Here is an 18,848-nt window from a genome sequence, read left to right on the forward strand (position 1 = left end):
AAAAGTGTAACGGTTAAGAGATTGAAGGAAAAAAATAGAAAACGTTGAGTTGTCAAGTTGTCATAGCCACTGAAAACATTATGTATGTAGTTTAAAGAGGCAGAGGCGGGATCCTCTTAAAACCTTGGAGTGATAGGCATGTGTTATTCATAGTGGATCCTGACAGTTTAGGCTAAGGAGATGGTTCATGATGGGGTCTGGCCAGACCTGAAGAACCAGGGTTGTGATTAGAGGGTTGGGACTTGATCCAGGTTCTATCAGCCCTATTTCTTGGGATAAGAGGGAAAGGAGGCTGGAGATCGACTTCAGGGAGTTCGACTTCATGACCTACACAGTGAAGCCCAAATAAAAGCTCTGAACACAGAAGCATGTAAGCTTCCCAGGTTGGCACTGCTCTGTGTAGTTACACATCAGTGTGCCGTGCGCTAGGAGGGGGAAGTTTCGGTCTCCACAGGGAGGGAACAGAAGCTTTGAATTTGGGACTCTCCCAGACCCCTCCCTGTGCCCCTCGTCTTTCCCTTTGGCTGGTTGTTTTTTGTTTTTTGCCCCACGGGACTTGTAGGATCTCAGTTCCCCGATCAGGGATGGAACCCAGGCCCTCGGCAGTGAACGCACTGAGTCCTAAACACTGGACCGCCAAGGAAGTCCCTGGCTGGGTTGTTTGTTTTTTTGTTTTTATTTTTGGCTGTGTTGGGTCTTCGTTGGTGTGTGCAGGCTTTCTCTAGTTGCGGTGTGTGGGCTTCTCACTGCGGTGGCTTCTCTTGTTGGGGAGCACGGGCTCTAGGCGTGCGGGCTTCAGTAGTTGTGGCTTGGGGGCTCTAGAGTGCAGGCTCAGTAGCTGTGGCACGGCAGGCTCAGTAGTTGTGGCGCACAGGCTTAGTTGCTCCGCAGCACGTGGGATCTTCCCGGACCAGGGCTCAAACCGTGTCCCCTGCATTGGCAGGCGGATTCTTAACCACTGCGCCACCCGGGAAGCCCCCTGGCTGGTTTGGATTTATATCCTTTTGCTATAATAAAACTGTAATCGTAAGTATAGCATGTTCTTGAGTTCTGAGTCCTTACAGTGAGTTATTGAACCTGAGAGGGTAGTAGGAACCTCCAAATTAGTAGCTGGCTGGTCAGAAGAGTGGCCTGGAGACACCACCCCTCCCCCACATGTGTGACTGGTGCATGAGGGCAGTCTTGTAGGGGACTGTCCACTTAACCTATTTAGTTTGGCTCAACTCTGGGGTAGTTGGTGTCAGAAGTTATTGCAAGGGTACTTATGGAAACATGTAGCTGGAGCTCCTAACCTAGTCCAAAAGCCTAGGAAAGCCCTTCTGCCTGGACCTGAGACCCTATAAAAGACTGGAAATTAGATCAAAGGTACATGTGCATTGCCAGGACTGCGGTGGGGTGCGAAGAGGCATATGCACCAAAGCAAAGCAAATGATTGATATCAGAGGATTGCACACAACAGGAAAAAAAAGCTTTTCTTTATATCCTGCACACATACAGATTCTTCCTATCCCAAAAAAGTGCACCTCAACTGATACAGGTATGTCCTGAGCCTCAGGGGTGTTGGGACAGACCCTCACAAGGCCACACAGATGACATGAGGCCTCTTGGAAATTTGAGACTGTGTCCATTAAATTATGACTCTGAACAAAGAACATGCTGTTCTTCTGTATCCCTGTGTTGTACAGAGTAAATGCCATGTAGATGTGAGGTCACTGCTATGAGTCCAATAAACCAGGCAACACGTTTATACAAAGCACAGTTAGTGCAACACCCGTGCCTTTGAATCTCTCAACCACCCTACAGTTTTTAATACTTTTTTTTTTTACATTTGTAAAATACCTATAAGCATAGAATCCTGAAACAGAAACAGCCTGGAAATCCCTGAGGCATGTTGCTTGTGAGTGGAATCATTAATGGGTTGTGGAATGACCTTAGTGGACCATCACCAGTGTTTTAAATAAAATAGGATAAAAAATATCAGATGGCAACACATGTAGTAAGGACCGGTACTGTCTTGTGAAACTTGTGTGGCAGTTAAATATACCAATGTTTGTACTGATCACAGTGTAAAATTAAAGCTACTGCAGATCACAGTCAAAAAAGAGGGAAACCACTGATCTAGTGCAAGCCCCTTATTTCACCAATCAGGATATTTAGATAAAGAGGTTGAGAGGCTTGTCCAAGGTCATGCATGAACAGCCAGAGAGATGGGTCAAGAATCAGATGTCCTTACACCCCACTCCAGGGCTCTTTACATGAAAACCTAAAGACCAACACTCTATGTTAAGGACACTAAAATTATATCTATTTATATACACTAAAAAGCATATAAAGAATATATACATTATAAAGAAAATACAGTGAAATTATAGTCTATAGAGATAGTCTATGTAGTCTACAGATAAAGCATCTTTATATAAATTTAACTGGAAATATATGCAAAAACGTTCAAGAGCTATCAAGTGACAAGTATTTACTGAACCCTACTTAATGAAAAACAAGATTCTAAGCACCATAGAAGATACTAAGCATAAAATATCCAGTCCTTGGATACAGGAAAATGGAGCTCTTTCTGCTTTCCACAGAGCTACATTTTAAAGATCCAGTAGGTTTTCCCTGTGCTACGCCCAAAAGACAGGATTTTCAAAATAATCACCAATAACTCAGTATCCCCCAGTTCTCTTAAGTAATAAGATGCGTGTATCACAGATCTGCCTACCTCAGATCAGGCCCCTGGTTTACCACCACTCCTCCCTCCTGGATACAGGCCCAGCTCGGCAAGGTTTGTGGGAGGGGGCACCAGCTATATACCACGAGGTTAAGTCCCAAGGAAATGCAGTGGTATTCCTTCCCTTTGTTGAACTTTACACTTGGTGACTTCATTACCATACTTTTTCAGCAAATGTTTCCTTTAAACACGATTTTTTAAAAATATTGTTTCATTCTACTGAGTGACGTTAAGAATCACAAGTTTTGGCTTCCCTGGTGGCCTAGTGGTTAAGAATCTGCCTGCCAATTCAGGGGACATGGGTTCGAGCCCTGGTCCGGGAAGATCCCACATGCTGCGGAGCAACTAAGCCCGTGTGCCACAACTACTGAGCCTGCGCTCTACAGCCCGCGAGCCACAATTACTGAAGCCCGTGTGCCATAACTACTGAGCCTGCGCTCTAGAGCCCACGAGCCACAACTACTGAAGCCCGTGTGCCATAACTACTGAGCCTGCGCTGTAGAGCCTGCGAGCCACAACTACTGAAGCCCGCACGCCTAGAGCCCGTGCTCCGCAACAAGAGAAGCCACCGCAACGAGAAGCCCGCGCACCACAAGAGTAGCCCCTGCTCGCCGCAACTAGGGAAAGCCCATGCACAGCAATGAAGACCCAACGCAGCCAAAAATAATAAATAAATAAAAATAAATAAATTTATATTAAAAAAAAAAGAATCACAAGTTTTCCTGGGAGAATATTTTTCAAATTAAAAAATAGAAGTAAAGGGCTTCCCTGGTGGCGCAGTGGTTGAGAATCTGCCTGCCAATGCAGGGGACACGGGTTCGAGCCCTGGTCCGGGAAGATCCCACATGCCACGGAGCAACTAAGCCCGTGCGCCACAACTACTGAGCCTGCGCTCCAGAACCCACGCTCCGCAACAAGAGAAGCCACCACAATGAGAAGCCTGCACACTGCAACGAAGAGTAGCCCCCGCTCACCGCAACTAGAGAAAGCCCGCATGCAGTAACGAAGACCCAATGCAGCCAAAAATAAAATAAATTAAATAAATTAAAAAAAAAAAAAAATAGAAGTAAAAATCTGCTTTATAGCCAATTTACCAAGAACTTTAATAACCAGTCTAATCACCAATTAAGAATAAGAAATCAGAGCAACATTTTATACAAAATCCCTGTTGGGTAGTTATTAGGTTGATGAAATAAAATTAAAACCCAGAACTCCACTTATCTTAAGTGCAAGAGGAAGGAAGAAAAATGAGTGGCTATTATATACCAGACCTCAAAACCTTACTTCTTAGGGATTATGATTTGACCTTAGATCAATCAGTATTCCCACTTTATTTAGATACTTTGTCTAGATACAATCAGTATTAAGGTTACTTCATTTTTCTTTAAATTTACTCACTTTTAAATTTAGTCTCATCCCAAGTAATTCTTAAAATAACTCTCTGAAGTGTTAATTATGTATTTCCAACATATGGTAAAATAATACATAACCACTAAAATTCTAAATGTTCACCCTACATCTAAAATCATCTCTCATACCATCAGCAGTATTAACATGGTGAGTGATCTGCCTACACCTTAAAACAAATGATTCAAAGGTACTATTACAATGTGAATAACTGAAAAAGTGTCCATGTTTCACAATATGTAAAAAAATCCTGAAATTCAATACATGGATTTACCACATTTTATTACCAGTAGTCAGTGGGGAAAACAAAAAAAAGGCTTCGGATAGCTACTTCTGTTTTTTCTGTTTCTTAGTTCGTCCACTTTTCTTCTGTCCTTTCTTTTTCTTCTTCATGACAACAGCTTTTTCTCCGATAAACAAACTTTTAGAATGTTGTGCATTTTTTGAAGTAAAATTAAGTCCCTGCTTAGGTTTACTGACATTCTTCAAACTAGGATTTGAATTTTGTTTTAATTTTTCTTTATGGACACAACGCATGACTCTGAGTTTTCTTCCCATCAGTTCAGAGTTATTTAATTTCAGAGCAAGATGAACATCATCTGTATTCTGCAATAAAATCAAAATATTAAATTTTCACCAGAAACTCACATGCAAAGAAACGAGTAAAATGGTGACTTTTCTGGATTAGAACAACTTTCAAGCTTGCATGTAGAAACCCCTCTCATTTCCACAGCCACGAAGTCCAATCCGAAATATTGAACTACAAGCAGCTGTTCTTCTAGTTTTAATCATGCTCCCTCTCATGAGTTTCTCCCCAGGAAGCGCTCAAGCTGCCCTGTCAAATAATCAGATAAGTCACAATCCAAGAGGCTTCATTTTTCTCAATGTAAAATGAAGTTTCAATTAACGAGGTCAGTCCTATAGTGTCTTTTAAACCAATAAACCTCCTCTTCACAAGGCTCTTCCTGAAAAAGCCCTGCTGTATTAGTTGATTTGAGAGCAGAGAACTCTCTATTACAGTCCTTGAGATGTTGGACTACATGCCTTGTAGGGTTCCCTTTAGGTCCAAAATTCTATTATTCTTTTATTCTAATAGAGAGCCACTAAATGCTAACCACCCTGAATATTCATGACATGTCTGTTAAAGGACTTTACAAACTTATCAATAGTCAGAAGACAGAGCAGAGAAACAGTGAGATAACTACATCACAGTCATGATGGCAGGCTGTGACATTTCTTCAAAGCCGTCTGGTCATACATACTAAGAGCCTTAAAGATGGTCAGACGTCTTGACCTGGTTAGTGGTAACCCATTGGGGAGCTTTCCTAAAGAAGTAATCCAAAACTGGAGGCAAACATTTGAAGGAAAAAACATAACCACTCTGATCTCATTACTAGAGAAAAAGAGAGAACACTGCAAACATGCAACATTTGGGACACACTAGGGAAAAGACAGTATACACGCTCAGTGGAACATACTTACACGACAGAAAACAACATAAAGCAGATTGCAGAATCTTATGTTCACAAATATTAAGCTTGACCATAAAAAAGGCGGCGCAGGTAAAAACTGAAAGGAAGTACACGGATGGGCTGTTGTGAAGGGAAGAAAACATAAGGGCCGTAGGGCCACATGTGTATTCTAATAATTTTAGGCATGAGACACTGGCTAATATTTAGTGAACTAAATATAACCAATTTTGTACAGACTAACATTCTCTTCTACCTGAGTGAACGATCAGTTCTTCTCTCCATTTTACAGAAGGTGGAGATTCAGAGATTTAATACCTTTACTATCCAGTATCTAAAACATTATTTAATAACATTAATGTGGAGAAATAACTAGAACATCTCTTGGTTGGATGCAATTATAGGAACAGGAGTCTGCTATACTGTGGCGGGTTATGAATGTAGTTTTCTTAAGGTGGAATTTTGAGGGTGACAGTTACGTCTGAAGGACGGGACAGCGGTGACAGCCTCTCCGGGCACACTTCACGGACAGTGACTATACATCAGCCTCCCTACCTCAAAGAGCACGTAGCCGAAGCCTCTGCTGGCTCCTGTAACCGGATCCCGCACAACCCTTACAGCCACAGTGTTCCCACAGTCCAGAAAGTGCTTCTCAACTGCAGATTCTTCAGCTTCTAAATAAAGACAGATTCAACCCCAGTGGAAGTGAGGACTTGGAATCACCTTAGGAAGCTGGCGATGTTTCCTAATATACCAAGGGTAAGCATAGCCTCAAGGTAATTAGTCAAGTTACACCCCGCACTTCTTAAAGGTAGTCTTAAAGGGAAACATTATGTTACCAACTCAGATGTTATTTGCATTACTTCAGTGATAAACAGGTACTTCATTTGTTTAAACAAACTTACTGTATGGGAGATTCCCCACAAATACAGATCTCTTGTCCCTCTGAAACACAAAGAGGGTTAATAAAAATCACCCATGGAGCAGAAAGCGTAAGTCACCCTAAAGTCCACCCTTGCCCTCACCCCGCACATCCAACGGGGCTCCATCTCCTGATTTCCCCGCCCTCCCGGCCCCTGTTTGATGCCATTTCTTCCGCCTTCCCCGCCTTCCCCGCTGGAGTGTGAGCGAGCCCCGGAGCAGGAAGTGCTTCTGTTCGCAGCTGGCACTGACCCACGGCAGTGCTCAAGGAAGGCCTGCTCTACCAGGGGTGGGCAAACTTTTTCTGGAAAGGGCCAGAAAGCAAATATTTTAGGCTTTGTGGGCCACGTGGTTTCTGCTGTACCTACTTGCCTCTACTGTTTCAGCAAAATAACACATAACTAGTGGGTGTCATTGGGTGACAGTGACGCTTTATTAACAGAAACGGGCCGCAAACAGATTGGGCCCTCAGGCCAGTTTGCGGACCCCGTGCCAGGTCCACAATCAAAGCCAGGGCTGTCAGCCAGGCCTCTGTCATTTCTCAACGAGTCACCCTGACACCGACAGTAACGCACTCTGTTTCTGCGGTGAGTTCTTGCAACTCACGCTTCATCCGTTTCGAGAGACCTTGAGGAACAGCTTTGGACAAAACCCAGACTCCTCCCCATGGCAGGCCAGGGTCTTCAAGACTGGCCTCCACCTACTTCTCCAACAGCTACTCTTACCCTGCCCCTCCTCACGCTCCAGCCACTAGTAACCACATCAGGCTCTCGCCACTCCCTCCGCAAATTAGGTTTTGGCCCCCACCATTCACACTGTTCAACATGTTTCTGCCTGGATAACAGACTTATCTTGCAAGACTGACAGAACACCTGTTCTCCTGGAGACCCTCCTTGGCCCCTTCTTGCTGGCAACCCCCCAAATCAAGTGCTCCATTCCTGAGCTGACAAAGCATCCTGTGCGTTTACTACAGTATTTATCATAAAACCGTCTGCTCTTCTTTACCTTTATCCTGTGAACTCCTAGAGAACTGAGACTGTATCTCAGCACCGAATGCCTGACACAGAGGACGGACTCAAAAACTGTTTAATGACTGATTTAACTTTAGACCTCAGTCTGTAAATTCAGGTGCTGGCCCCGATGCCCTCTATCGTAACTTCTGGCCTCTCTAGGACTACCAGATCTAACGTAGGGGTGGGAACCACTTTCTTGAAGCCGATGCTGACTTAGAGGGCATTAGCTGAGACCACAGAGGGCAAAGGCTGTCTCCTCTGTGCTTCCCGCATGCTCCCTGCTGACCCCACTGCTCTCCCAGCACAAGCTCAGAGGAACTACTCACAGATGAGGTCTCAGATGCAAGATCCACTCTAACACGAAATCCATCTGCAATTTGGGCCCCATTTCTGGTATAAATACGAAGGGAAAATTGTTGTTAAAAGCAAGTGCTGAGTTCCTGGGATATTTGCTCTGAAGTGAAACCAAAGAATAAAAGCATGGACTCATACACACTTAAATTACAATAATTCTGTCCAAACCTCAAAGAGGTGAAATTACCTTTCCAGTGCTTTTGTAGCAGCACTCTCGTCCTTAAACACAACATAAGCGTTAATATTTTTCTGATCAGGATGAATTTTACGTCTAGACCAAAAAAAAAAAAAAAGAAAAGAAGAAAAAAAAGACAATGTAAAATTTGTTCATCTCAAAGTCACTGAAATAAATATAGCTTGTTTTCCACTCTCAACACATATAACAATAATTTCTGGGGGGAGTTTCATCTCTTTTAATAAATATTTAGTAATAACTCAAAAAAATAACACACAACTTACACAGATATGGGCTGATACACATGGCCCAGGCCTCCTTACCAGTCATCACTGAGAGAGACCAGCAGGCGCCCCCGGGCAACCCACCACGCTACAACTACTGGGCAGGCCAAACAGTTCGTTCAAGTGACACCTTACGGGAAAACTCGAATGAACCTTTTGGCCAACCCAACATCACCTTAGCTGCAGCTCTGTATCTAAGGCACACACAGATGGGAAAGACAACGCTCTTTTTCCTTTTTACTGTAAAATAAAAACTACACAGACATGTACAGCTTAGGGAATTATAGGAACCACTTCCCTGCGTGTCTATGTGGTTTTATCACCCAAGTGTCTACTCCTAGACATACTTTGGTCTTGTCCAGTTTTCAACTTGAAACGTCTGGCTCCTGTTTAATCTGTAGGTTTCCCCATTTATCTCTCCATCTTATAGTGTGACCTATATAATTTCCCCGGAAAAACCTGGCCAGCCATAGCAACCATGAGGCACCTCTGATTTTAAGATGCATTTTGATTTTTAAAATGTTAAGGTATGGGAAATGTCGCCTTAGAATTGATGAAATATGATACTTATGATTTACAATAGAATTTTTAGGTGCAAAACTTTCTTATTCTCTTCAAACACTATGCCTGATTAAACGTCCTTGAAATTTCTCATATCTCATGGCACATTTTAAGTTATTTTGCAATTCTTATCCTTGACTCTACAATTTACGTTGAGGCTTGAAGACGAACATCTGACAAATTTATATGTTATTACAGACATAAGAAAACAATAAAACATGATGTTTTATCCAAATATAAACATCTATGAGGTTAAGAAATGATCTCAATTTTAACCAAAATGGAAGAGAATTTATGACTACTCCCTTTCTCTAATTATAAACTTACTTTATTGCTGCCAACTTTTTGGACAAAATTCCCTCCGCTGGAATCTTTTAAGAGGAAAAAAAAAAGGATTAAAGAAAAATCATTGTTTGAAATATTATTTCAAAATAACTATATTTTAATTAATTGAATTCTAAATATCTAAGTCTGATATGATGTGATTAAAAACATTCTAAGGAAACACTGAATCAGAAACAACTGTCCTAATGTTGTATGAACAGGACCTGGTGGCTGAGGACAAACATTTCCAATGATAGTGCCACATTCAGATTTCACAGGCAGTGACTCTCAAACCAGGCGGAAGTTACAAATGACTTGAAGGGGTCTCTGGTCGTAAGCGCACAATGATGTTGAAGACACACATGAAGAGTGTTAAGGAAAACTGTTTTATAAAATCAGCATGGAAAAAAGGGACACTTCTAAATTAATATTGTGTATGCTATATGATTTTAAATATGTCTAACTAAGTTGATAAATAATATAAGAAGATACTACTTCAGTATCTGTAATTGGACAAATAAGGGAATCTCCTTTATATTCAGAGTCACGTTACTGTCAGTCATATAAGGGTCATACCTAAGAGTGAAGGGGGCAGGTAGGGAAAACTTTACAGAGAGGTGGAAATTCAAGTCAGCAACTGTGACTGTCAGCAATGTGTGGCAAATACCACCAGGTACAGAGAACACAAAGGTAAAAGGATACAGACTGCAAGTTCACAAGTCCAGGGGTGTCTATAAATGCCAACCCCATTTAGGGCAGTTACTATAAATCTCCTCTGGAAGACTTTTTTCTTTTAGTCATTCAATAGTTTATATAGTAAAACTAAGAAACTTGAACTATTTCTTCTCAGTCTGTCCTGCTCAAACTAACATACGGTCAAACTCTCAAAATATAGACAGGAAAACAGTACGACACATGAGAAATGCCCACGTGAGTAACTGACATGGGAATGCTGGTCATCAAAACACATCTATTGGATGCCTTCTAGGAGCTCTCAAGGACCTGTGTTCTGTTATTAAAGATACGAATTAATAAATATAAGGCAATGAAGTACAAAAAGTATATACAGTGAAATACTACTCAGCCATAAGAAAGAAGGAAATCTTGCCATTTGCGACAACATGGATAGATGCTGAGGGTATTATGCTAAGTGAAGTAAGTCAACGACAGATGCTGTATGATGTCACTTATATGTGCAATCAAAAAAAACACAACAGGGAATTCCCTGGCGGTCCAGTGGTTAGGACTCCGAGCTCTCACCGCCGAGCGCCTGGGTTCGATCCCTGGTCGGGGAACTAAGACCCCGCAAGCGGCGCAGCCAAAAAGAAACAAACAAAACAAAACTCAGAGATACGGAGAACAGACTGGTGGTTACCAGAGGAGAAGGGGGTTGAAAGTGGGTGAAATGGGTGAAGGGGGTCAACTGCATGGTAAACAAAGACTGAACTGTTATGTTGAACACCTGAAACTAACATAATGTTATATACCAATCTGACGTCAATTAAAAAAAAAAACAAATGAACTGAGCAAAAGGACAAGGGTGGGAAAGCGTAAGCATGTGATCGGCAATGAGGGCAGCTCCCGGGTTGCAGGACAGTCCCACGTAGAAGAACGCAGGGCCCCAGGGCCACTCTGTGCAGGCTGTCAGGTAAAGAACCAAGGACACCGACAGCGAGAAAAACGAAAAGCGTCTAGGGAACGCCATACATATTTGATGTGCACCAGGCGCAGGTGCTAGTGACCCAAGGAGGAGCCACGCAGACAGGGTGTTTGTAGTCACAGCCCACAGTCTGGTGGGACAGGAGCAGCGTTAACAGTGAGAGCGCGGTGTCGTAAGGACTACAGTGAAGTACGAGGTGCTGGAGGGCGCACAGCAGGGTCACCTGACATACCGATAATCCAGGGACAGGGAAGAATCAGGGCAGGCCCCCCAGAGGGAACTTCAGGCCAAGGCAGGGGTGGCGGTGTGTATAATATTCATGGGAGGGGAGGTGGAGGGGAGGAATTCTGGGCAGGAGGTCAGGAGGAAGTGCTTTAGGAAGACTAAGCTGACGGTGGTGCGATGGATGCACCTGAGGCGGATCGAAAGCAGGACCCGTAAAAGGCCTCTGCAACCCTTCTGCAAGAGCTAGTGAACACTCAGGTGGGACGATGGAAAAAGAAAGGAATGACTCCTCTTGGGAAGAAACCACAGCTGAAAAACAGGCACTAAACATCACAGAAAATCAGCAGGTGGCATAGGCTGGGGTGCGGGACTGACGGAGGTAAAGCACAGACGTGCTGAAAATGGGCAGGACACCCAAGTGGATGTGTCAGGCAAGGATCTGGTATGAGGAAACGGGACTCAGAAGGGCACACAAAATACACACGTGATAAGCGTGAGGAACAAACACCATGATAGGAATTATGGAGACTGCACCAAAACCTTGGGAAATGTCTACTTTCAGAGAAGTGGGCGGTTTTGCCCGCTGGGGACACGTAGCAACGTCTGGGAATATATCTGGCTGTTACAGCTGGGGTGGGGAGGAGGCTACCAGCACCTAGCAGGCGGAGGCTGGGGACCCTACATCGCACAGGGCAGCCCCCAACAGCTAAGAACTAACCAGCACCAAATGTCAACAGTATCAAGGTTGAGAAACCCCATTTTAGACAATCACGTTGAGAAAGAGCAGTTGGAAACAAGGAACAAACATCTCCTATACTATATTCATACATATTAATTACATTAAAACACATATGAATGATGCTTATTCATGCGCCAAGGAACATGGCTATAACTGGTCTACAGAGTGCTCAGTTGGTGAAATCAGATACCATTTATTTCCATAAAGTTTTAACATTAAATTGATTAAAACATACTTTATCTTTCTATGTCAGAGCGTAAGTACTGCTCTGCAGCGTCATGCAAACCCCTCATATGAACACCTATGATTCCAGAAATGCTACTCAACAGGTGTGAACGTTTCCACCTACTCAATTGACACACAAACAAAAGTCACCCATCCACCCTCCAAAGTACACTTAGTAAGGACAGCATTTTACTGTTTGAACTCATTAAATTAGCTAACAAAGTCCAAGAGTCAGCAATCGATACTAAGTGTGATTCTTCTTTGGGGCTAGATTTGAGCCTGTTGATTCTAAAGGTTAAAGTCAAGGGCTCCTCCATCTCACTAAAACCAACACATGAATAAGTCGGATTTAAATGCAAAACATTTTAAGATTATGCAATTTTAAGGGGGCAGAACACATACCAGAGAACGAAATCGTACAGATTCTATCTGTCCGTACTCTTTAAAAAATGACTTCAGCTTCTAAAATAAAAAAAACATATATATATATATACACACACATATATATATATATATTTCAGTCCACTTTCAGAACATCAAATAAATACCACAAAAAGGAATTAAGTAAAACGGTCTGATAATCTTTTCCTGCCATGTTTTCAGACTATTTCAGGAAAACTAGGTAACTATTCAGTTAGAAGACAAAAAACTTTTACTGAAACTTATATAAAAAGAAAACACAATTCAAGTTCATGTTAGTATCTATAAGGTACACAACATTTTTTCTTTCAATCTTTTATAATCTTTACTACAGGTAAACTAAGATTATATATTCCATAAATTCTCTCATCTTTTCACACTGGCTTATTTAAACCAGAAATGGATTTTAAGGATCCTTATGTCACCATGGGAAATTCCCCAACTGTCTGGAATTAAGACCATCAGATTGAAGAAAAGTCTTAGGATGAATTTTATACATTATTCTTATGACTGGCTCAGGATGTGAAGAATGTATATGTTTTACAGCTTGCACAATAATTTCTATAAGCAATTTTAATCCAAAAATAACTTATTAAATGTGTAAAGCACCACAAACACTCCCTTCCCTTGAGGAAGATAAGTAACCAAAACTATGCTAGAAAGTAAAATGGGTTATGTTCTACAAAATAATCACACATCAAATGCTAGGGGACAAAAGGGCAAGGGGGAAAGGGAAAAACCAGGAAGTAACTTTCTAGTACTGTTTTGTTTTTAAGAAAGTGGAATTGAAATTGTTCTTCAAAAGATAAGCAGGATTTTGACCGAAGGGATTGCCACCAGGGTGACTATCACGTAAACACACAGAAAGTAAAGGGCACGTCTTGGTTTAGTGAACCCCACATAACGGAAGAAACTTAGGATGTATGCATTCATTTACATGACAAATATTCAACAAGCCTCTACTACCCACCAGGCACTGTTTCAAGTGCTAGGGATAGAGCAGTGAAGAAAAGAGGTAAACATCCCTGCACGTATGGCGCTTCCGTTCTAGTGGCATGTAAGAGACGACAGAGCTGGAGGAAAAAACCAGATAGGAGACCACTGCAGTAGTTCAGACAAGATTTGCAAAAGCCTGAATTAGGGCAGTGACTTCGGCAATGGAAAGGAGCAGGGGGATACTGGAATCAATCTACAGAATGATATATGTAGTCATTTATAATGAAGTTATATATTAATGACTTATTTAATAAAGTGACAGTAAACAAAATCATGAATTACTAATTTCTCTGCATGTTAACAGTATACAGACTACACACTCACCTTCTTATTACAGGTGACAGGCAAATTCCCAACAAACACAGTTCTCTCATTCTTTAATCTCTCTTCTTGGTTGGTTTGAATTTTCTTTCTTTGATTTACAACTGTCTGATCTACATCATCAAGTACTTCTTTATCGGCAATTTTAACACCAGATTGAGAATTTTTCCTTTTCTTCCCTTGTTTCTGGTGAATTTCTTCTTCTAAATCAGCACTTGCTAAAGCATTTTCTCTTTTTAAGTTAAAAAAAAAAAAAAGTCATGGAAGTCAGGTCTAGTATTTGACAAAGCACATTGATTAGAAACACTTCCCATCTACTTCTGGCCTTCCTACATATCAACTTACCATTCACAAATACATCTACATTTAAACAGCATTATCAAAAAGTGACTGGTATCTTTAGGAAACTCAAGAGTTAGAAAAAGTTAAGGTCAGTTTCTGAAGATAGGTTAAAACTGCCAGGTAATAAGCAGAGCAACAAAAGTTCATTTAAACAGAAGTTGGCTCACTTAAAGCTCTTGGGGATTTAGTTTACACTCTACCAATGCCAAATTCTATTCTCTACTCTAGAATTCTAGGGTTACTGCAGCACTCCCAGGGGGTCTATGAAGATTACTATACCAGCAAAGTACTTAACTTTGTAAAAGCAATCTGGCAAAGAGGAGAAATCAGATTTCCTACTGCAATATTTATAGGACTGCTTGTCAAAAGTAAATTCCGCCAATATTGTAAAGTACTGGTGCACTTGGGTAAGTGCACCAGTCCAAAAAGAGAAATGAACAGGAACTTAGGAGTGAGGGGAGAGAATGGGTAGTAGGAGTCATAAAACTCATTCATTCATTCATTCAATAAATATTTACTACTCAGTTCTAGCCTCTGGGGATACAAAGATAAAAGAGACTTTTAGAGGCCTTGCAGTAGTCCAGTCTCTGGAGCGATAGGCAAGGTTCACCATAAAATGGTAACATGTATAATACATGGTGTAGAAACATAAAAGAAACAAGAAAGGCTCTCAGAGGAGGAAAGGCAGTGTATAGCACATAGTCAGTCCTCAGTAAATGTTGACCGTTTCATCCCTCCGCTAGACCACAAGCTCCAGTAAGGAGAGGGTCAATGTCTAGTTTTTTGTTCACTATGGTATATAAAGTACCTAGTAGGAGTGAAAGGAAATGAGACAGTATGTCAAGGACCATGCCTGTTATGCAAAAGTGCTTAGATTTTTATCCCACAGAGGATGGGGAGCCCCTGAAGACTCTGAAAGTGCCTAAAAGAGATCATTTGGGCAGCAGAGCAGAAGACAATTATGAAAGGGACAAGGCTGGATAAGGGAGACCAGTAAGGAGACAGTTACAACTGCAGGCATCTCAGAAGACAACAGACCCACCAGAGCAAGGGAGAGGGTGGAAAGGGGAAGCAGATTAAAAGACAGCATCATTAGGACTTGGCAAGTGATTAGATATGCAGGGAAAAGAAAGAGTCTAAGATGACTCCCAAGTCACAGGCTCAGGCAACAGGAAGGCTGATGGTACCACTCATGCAGAGGAACAGGTTTGATGAGGATAATGAGCTCGGTCTGAAGCATCCTGAACTTGAGGTGTATATGAACACAGAGCTAGAGATGCCAGTAGACAAACAGATATACAGGTTTATAGATCAAGAAGGAGAAATGAGAATGGTGGAGCCACGAGGACTGGGAGACTGCCCAGAATGAAGGTTGTGAAAAAGGTCATGAGAAGATGACCAAGAACAGAATCCCGAGGGAAATCAACATTTAAGGAACAGTCAGAAGGAAAGTGCCCACAAAACCACTGAGAAGGAGCAGAAAGACAAGAGGAGAATGAGAAGAGACTGCTATCAAAGAATCCAACAGCTTCGAGAAGAAAAGCAACCATGTGACATGTAAAAGCGAGGACTCAGACAAAGGCTGTACTGCCTACTAAATATGGCACCTAGGTCAGGATGGCTTCCCTGAGCACTGTTTCAGAAGTATGGTCATATCACATAAAAACAAACACAACAAACAAACAACCAGAGTGCAAGTTCGTGGAAGAGAAAACAGATCAAGAAAAGGAAGAGAGCGCAAGTATAGACATCTTTTTCTAAAAGCTTGATGATGAAGGGAAGGTTTGAGGGGATGGAGCAAACAGGGACACATGACTGCAGATGGGGTTTTGCTGGATTTCTTTTCTGAAGATGAGAATCTTGAGAGGACAGATCAAAGATACAGGAAAGAAAAAAAAAAGGATCTATCTATCTATCTATCTATCTGATGACATAAACCCTAAGGAGGCAGAAGAGGTATGTGGTACATATAAACAGCACAGGTGACTGAATTAATCTTGGACGAGGAGGAAGACACCCTTCTCTGAAAGGGGAAGAAATTAAAGATGTGCATAGTTACAGGCAGTAAGAGAACCAGAAGTAGTAGCTCACAACTGTTAGCAATTAAAAAAAATAACTCTCAGGGGAATTCCCTGGCTGTCCAGTGGTTAGGATTCCAGGCTTTCACTGTCGGGGGCCCAGGTTCAATCCCTGGTCAGGGAACTAAGATCCCGCAAGCTCCCTGGTGCAGCCAAAAAAAAAAAAAAATTCTCAGAATAGGTAACAAGATCACCTGCCAAGACAGAAAAGAGAGATAAAGGGCATGAAGACAGTGGCCTGACAGGCTGAGGAAAGTTAACGAGGAACCTATAATGGTACTGCTATATGGATCTCAATTCAAATAAACTGTTTTTTAAAAAAAATTAAACTAATGGGGGAAATTTGATCTCTGACTGAATAAGTTTAAGAAAACCAAACTCATCTTTTCCATACATGCTGAAATATTTATAGATGAAACCTAAGTCTTAGGTTTGCTTCCAAATAATGAGGGGGAAATGAATAGGGTAAAGATGAAACAAGATTTGCCAAGTATTAATAACTGCTGATGCTGGGTACATGGGGTTCCTTATCCTTTTCAACTTTTCAATATGTATGTGACTTTCCATAATAAAAATTTTAAAATTATAACTATGAAGTGAGAAAAAAAATTAAAATGAACATTAGTGGTATAAGAATGTTAATTTCTTTACCATCTAATTTCTTTAACATCAACTAGGAGAGAAATTTTACCAACCTGTTTGCCAACTTTCGGTCTGCATCAGTAAGTTTCTTCTTCAGTTTCATTTTTTTCGCAGGTTCTTGCAAAAGCGGTCTTTGGATTTGGGATGAACTTTCTTCCTCCTCATCCCGTTTCCTTTTTTTGGTGGTTTCCTTTTAAAAGTTTGAAGGTATGTTTCAGACCTCATCCTTCTTAATAATTTAGTGGTCTTTCTAAAGTAGCATCTTTTCTCTCTCACTGGTATGTCCAATAATGAAAGGTTACTTAAAATTGATCCTTATCTGCCCCACTTTAGAAAGCATGCCCGGCAAGGTAGCTTGCTTCTAAAGTTGTTCTGATGGGCCATTCGGGGTAGAACGCAGTGACTTACTTCAGGCACAGGCACATACATGGGTTGAAGCTGAGGCTCCAAAGAGCCGAAGAGGGAAGCCAGCCGACCCGTGCTGCCTCTGGAGGGCCGCCTGCCGTGGAATAAACTACTGGCGACTTGTCCAACCTCATAGTCTCCTGCCAGATTCCCACAAGCGCCGTCCTCCGGGTTCTCTCTAGACACGGACATCAGAGACTCAGCGACACGACGCCACGCCCCACCCGTCGCGCCCCGAGCTCCCGAATGCATACTCCGGCCCAGGCAGACGAGCCACGCGCCACTCACCCCTCCCGCGCACTCCGCTTTTTCTTCCGTTTGCTCTTCTCTTCCAGGGCCATTCTTATCCGAGGCCTCCGAGAGGGCGGCAGCACGTGAGCCCGCACTTCCGGGTCCCGGCCACTCAGCTCTCGGAGCCACGCCCCTTCCGCCCCGGGAGTCTCGGCGGACGCCCTGGGGGGCGGAGACGGTGGGCATGGGGGCGGAGACGGCGGGCTTGCGGGGCGAGACAGCGTGCATGGCGGCGGAGGCGGCGGGCGGAGGAGCCGAGCCCAGGCTTCCGGACCAGTTTGTACCTCTGAGACCTAGTCTTGGGGGGTAAGTCTTCCGAGGGTAGTTGAGGCCTTAAGTACGAATAAGAATCAGCCAGGCAGGGACTGGGGTGTCAGTCCAAGCAAAGGGAAAACACTTAGGAAAACCCCTGAGTTGTCGAAGAGGAAGGAGGGAGGTTTGTCCGGAAATGAAGTTACAGGGATGTATGTCACACGGTATTAACAACTGGTGAACCGGTTGAAGGATACATGGGACTCCTTTGTACTGCTCTTGCAACTTTTCTGAAATTTGACATTATTTCAAAATAAAGTTAAAAACAAATAGAGACCACAGCTGTAACCTGCTCCGCTCTATTCTACCAAGAAAAGGGGCTCTCGGCTCTCGAAACTATGCTGTTTTCTTGGCCTACCTTCGCAAAGCCCGCTTTTTCCCACCACCTCTTTATTCCTTCACCTTTTGTCATTCCTTCTTATTCTTTTTATTCCTTCCCCCACAGTCGCCCCCCTCTTTACCCCTCATTTTCACCTGCAAAATTGTACCCATCCTTCAAGGCCCAGCTCACTTAGGAAAATTTCCCAACTATTTACAGTAGAGATACAACAGTCTCTCTAGATGTAAATGGTTGTCTTATTCAGCCTGTGCTCTGTATCCCCATTCACCGTACCTAGTGAATATATGGTAAATTGACTTTTAAGCAATAAAAAATATTAGATTATCGTTAGATAAATCACTGAATCAGTAGTTTTAGTGGTAAAATCAAACTTGACTTTGAATCTATGGGAACAGATTTGCTAATTTTGGAGAGCTGCTTAATAGAAGTCACTGGGAATATATGTGATCTTTTTTACAGTCCACATCAGATAATGTGATGGAAAAACAATATTCAACTGCTTGGCACTGGTTTTGAGTCCCTTATTTTGGCTTGTGTATCACACAAAGATGAGAAAAACTCAACTGTCCATGTTTTCAACTCTAGCATCTCCATCTATCCTATACCGTCCAATGAA

General features: G+C 42.3%; 1 protein-coding gene across 2 annotated transcripts; it reads right to left on the reverse strand.

The window, feature by feature from the left end:
• Nucleotides 1-4,400: 4,400 nt before the first annotated feature.
• Nucleotides 4,401-17,695, reverse strand: RBM34 (RNA binding motif protein 34). 2 transcript variants are annotated; one of them, XM_059900034.1, is made up of 11 exons: nucleotides 17,578-17,695; nucleotides 17,293-17,467; nucleotides 16,938-17,074; nucleotides 13,826-14,054; nucleotides 12,488-12,547; nucleotides 9,240-9,283; nucleotides 8,080-8,163; nucleotides 7,865-7,928; nucleotides 6,510-6,549; nucleotides 6,160-6,278; nucleotides 4,401-4,741 (listed from the first exon to the last, which is right to left on the reverse strand). In XM_059900034.1, the coding sequence occupies exons 1-11, from the start codon at nucleotides 17,628-17,630 to the stop codon at nucleotides 4,463-4,465; spliced, it is 1,284 nt and encodes a 427-aa protein (XP_059756017.1). In that variant the 5' UTR covers nucleotides 17,631-17,695; the 3' UTR covers nucleotides 4,401-4,462. The 2 variants fall into 2 exon arrangements, with proteins under 2 accessions (XP_059756017.1, XP_059756018.1); XM_059900035.1 differs by lacking the exon at nucleotides 12,488-12,547.
• Nucleotides 17,696-18,848: the final 1,153 nt, after the last annotated feature.

The sequence above is a fragment of the Balaenoptera ricei genome, chromosome 16 (assembly GCF_028023285.1).
Source record: "Balaenoptera ricei isolate mBalRic1 chromosome 16, mBalRic1.hap2, whole genome shotgun sequence".
Taxonomy (NCBI): domain Eukaryota; kingdom Metazoa; phylum Chordata; class Mammalia; order Artiodactyla; family Balaenopteridae; genus Balaenoptera; species Balaenoptera ricei.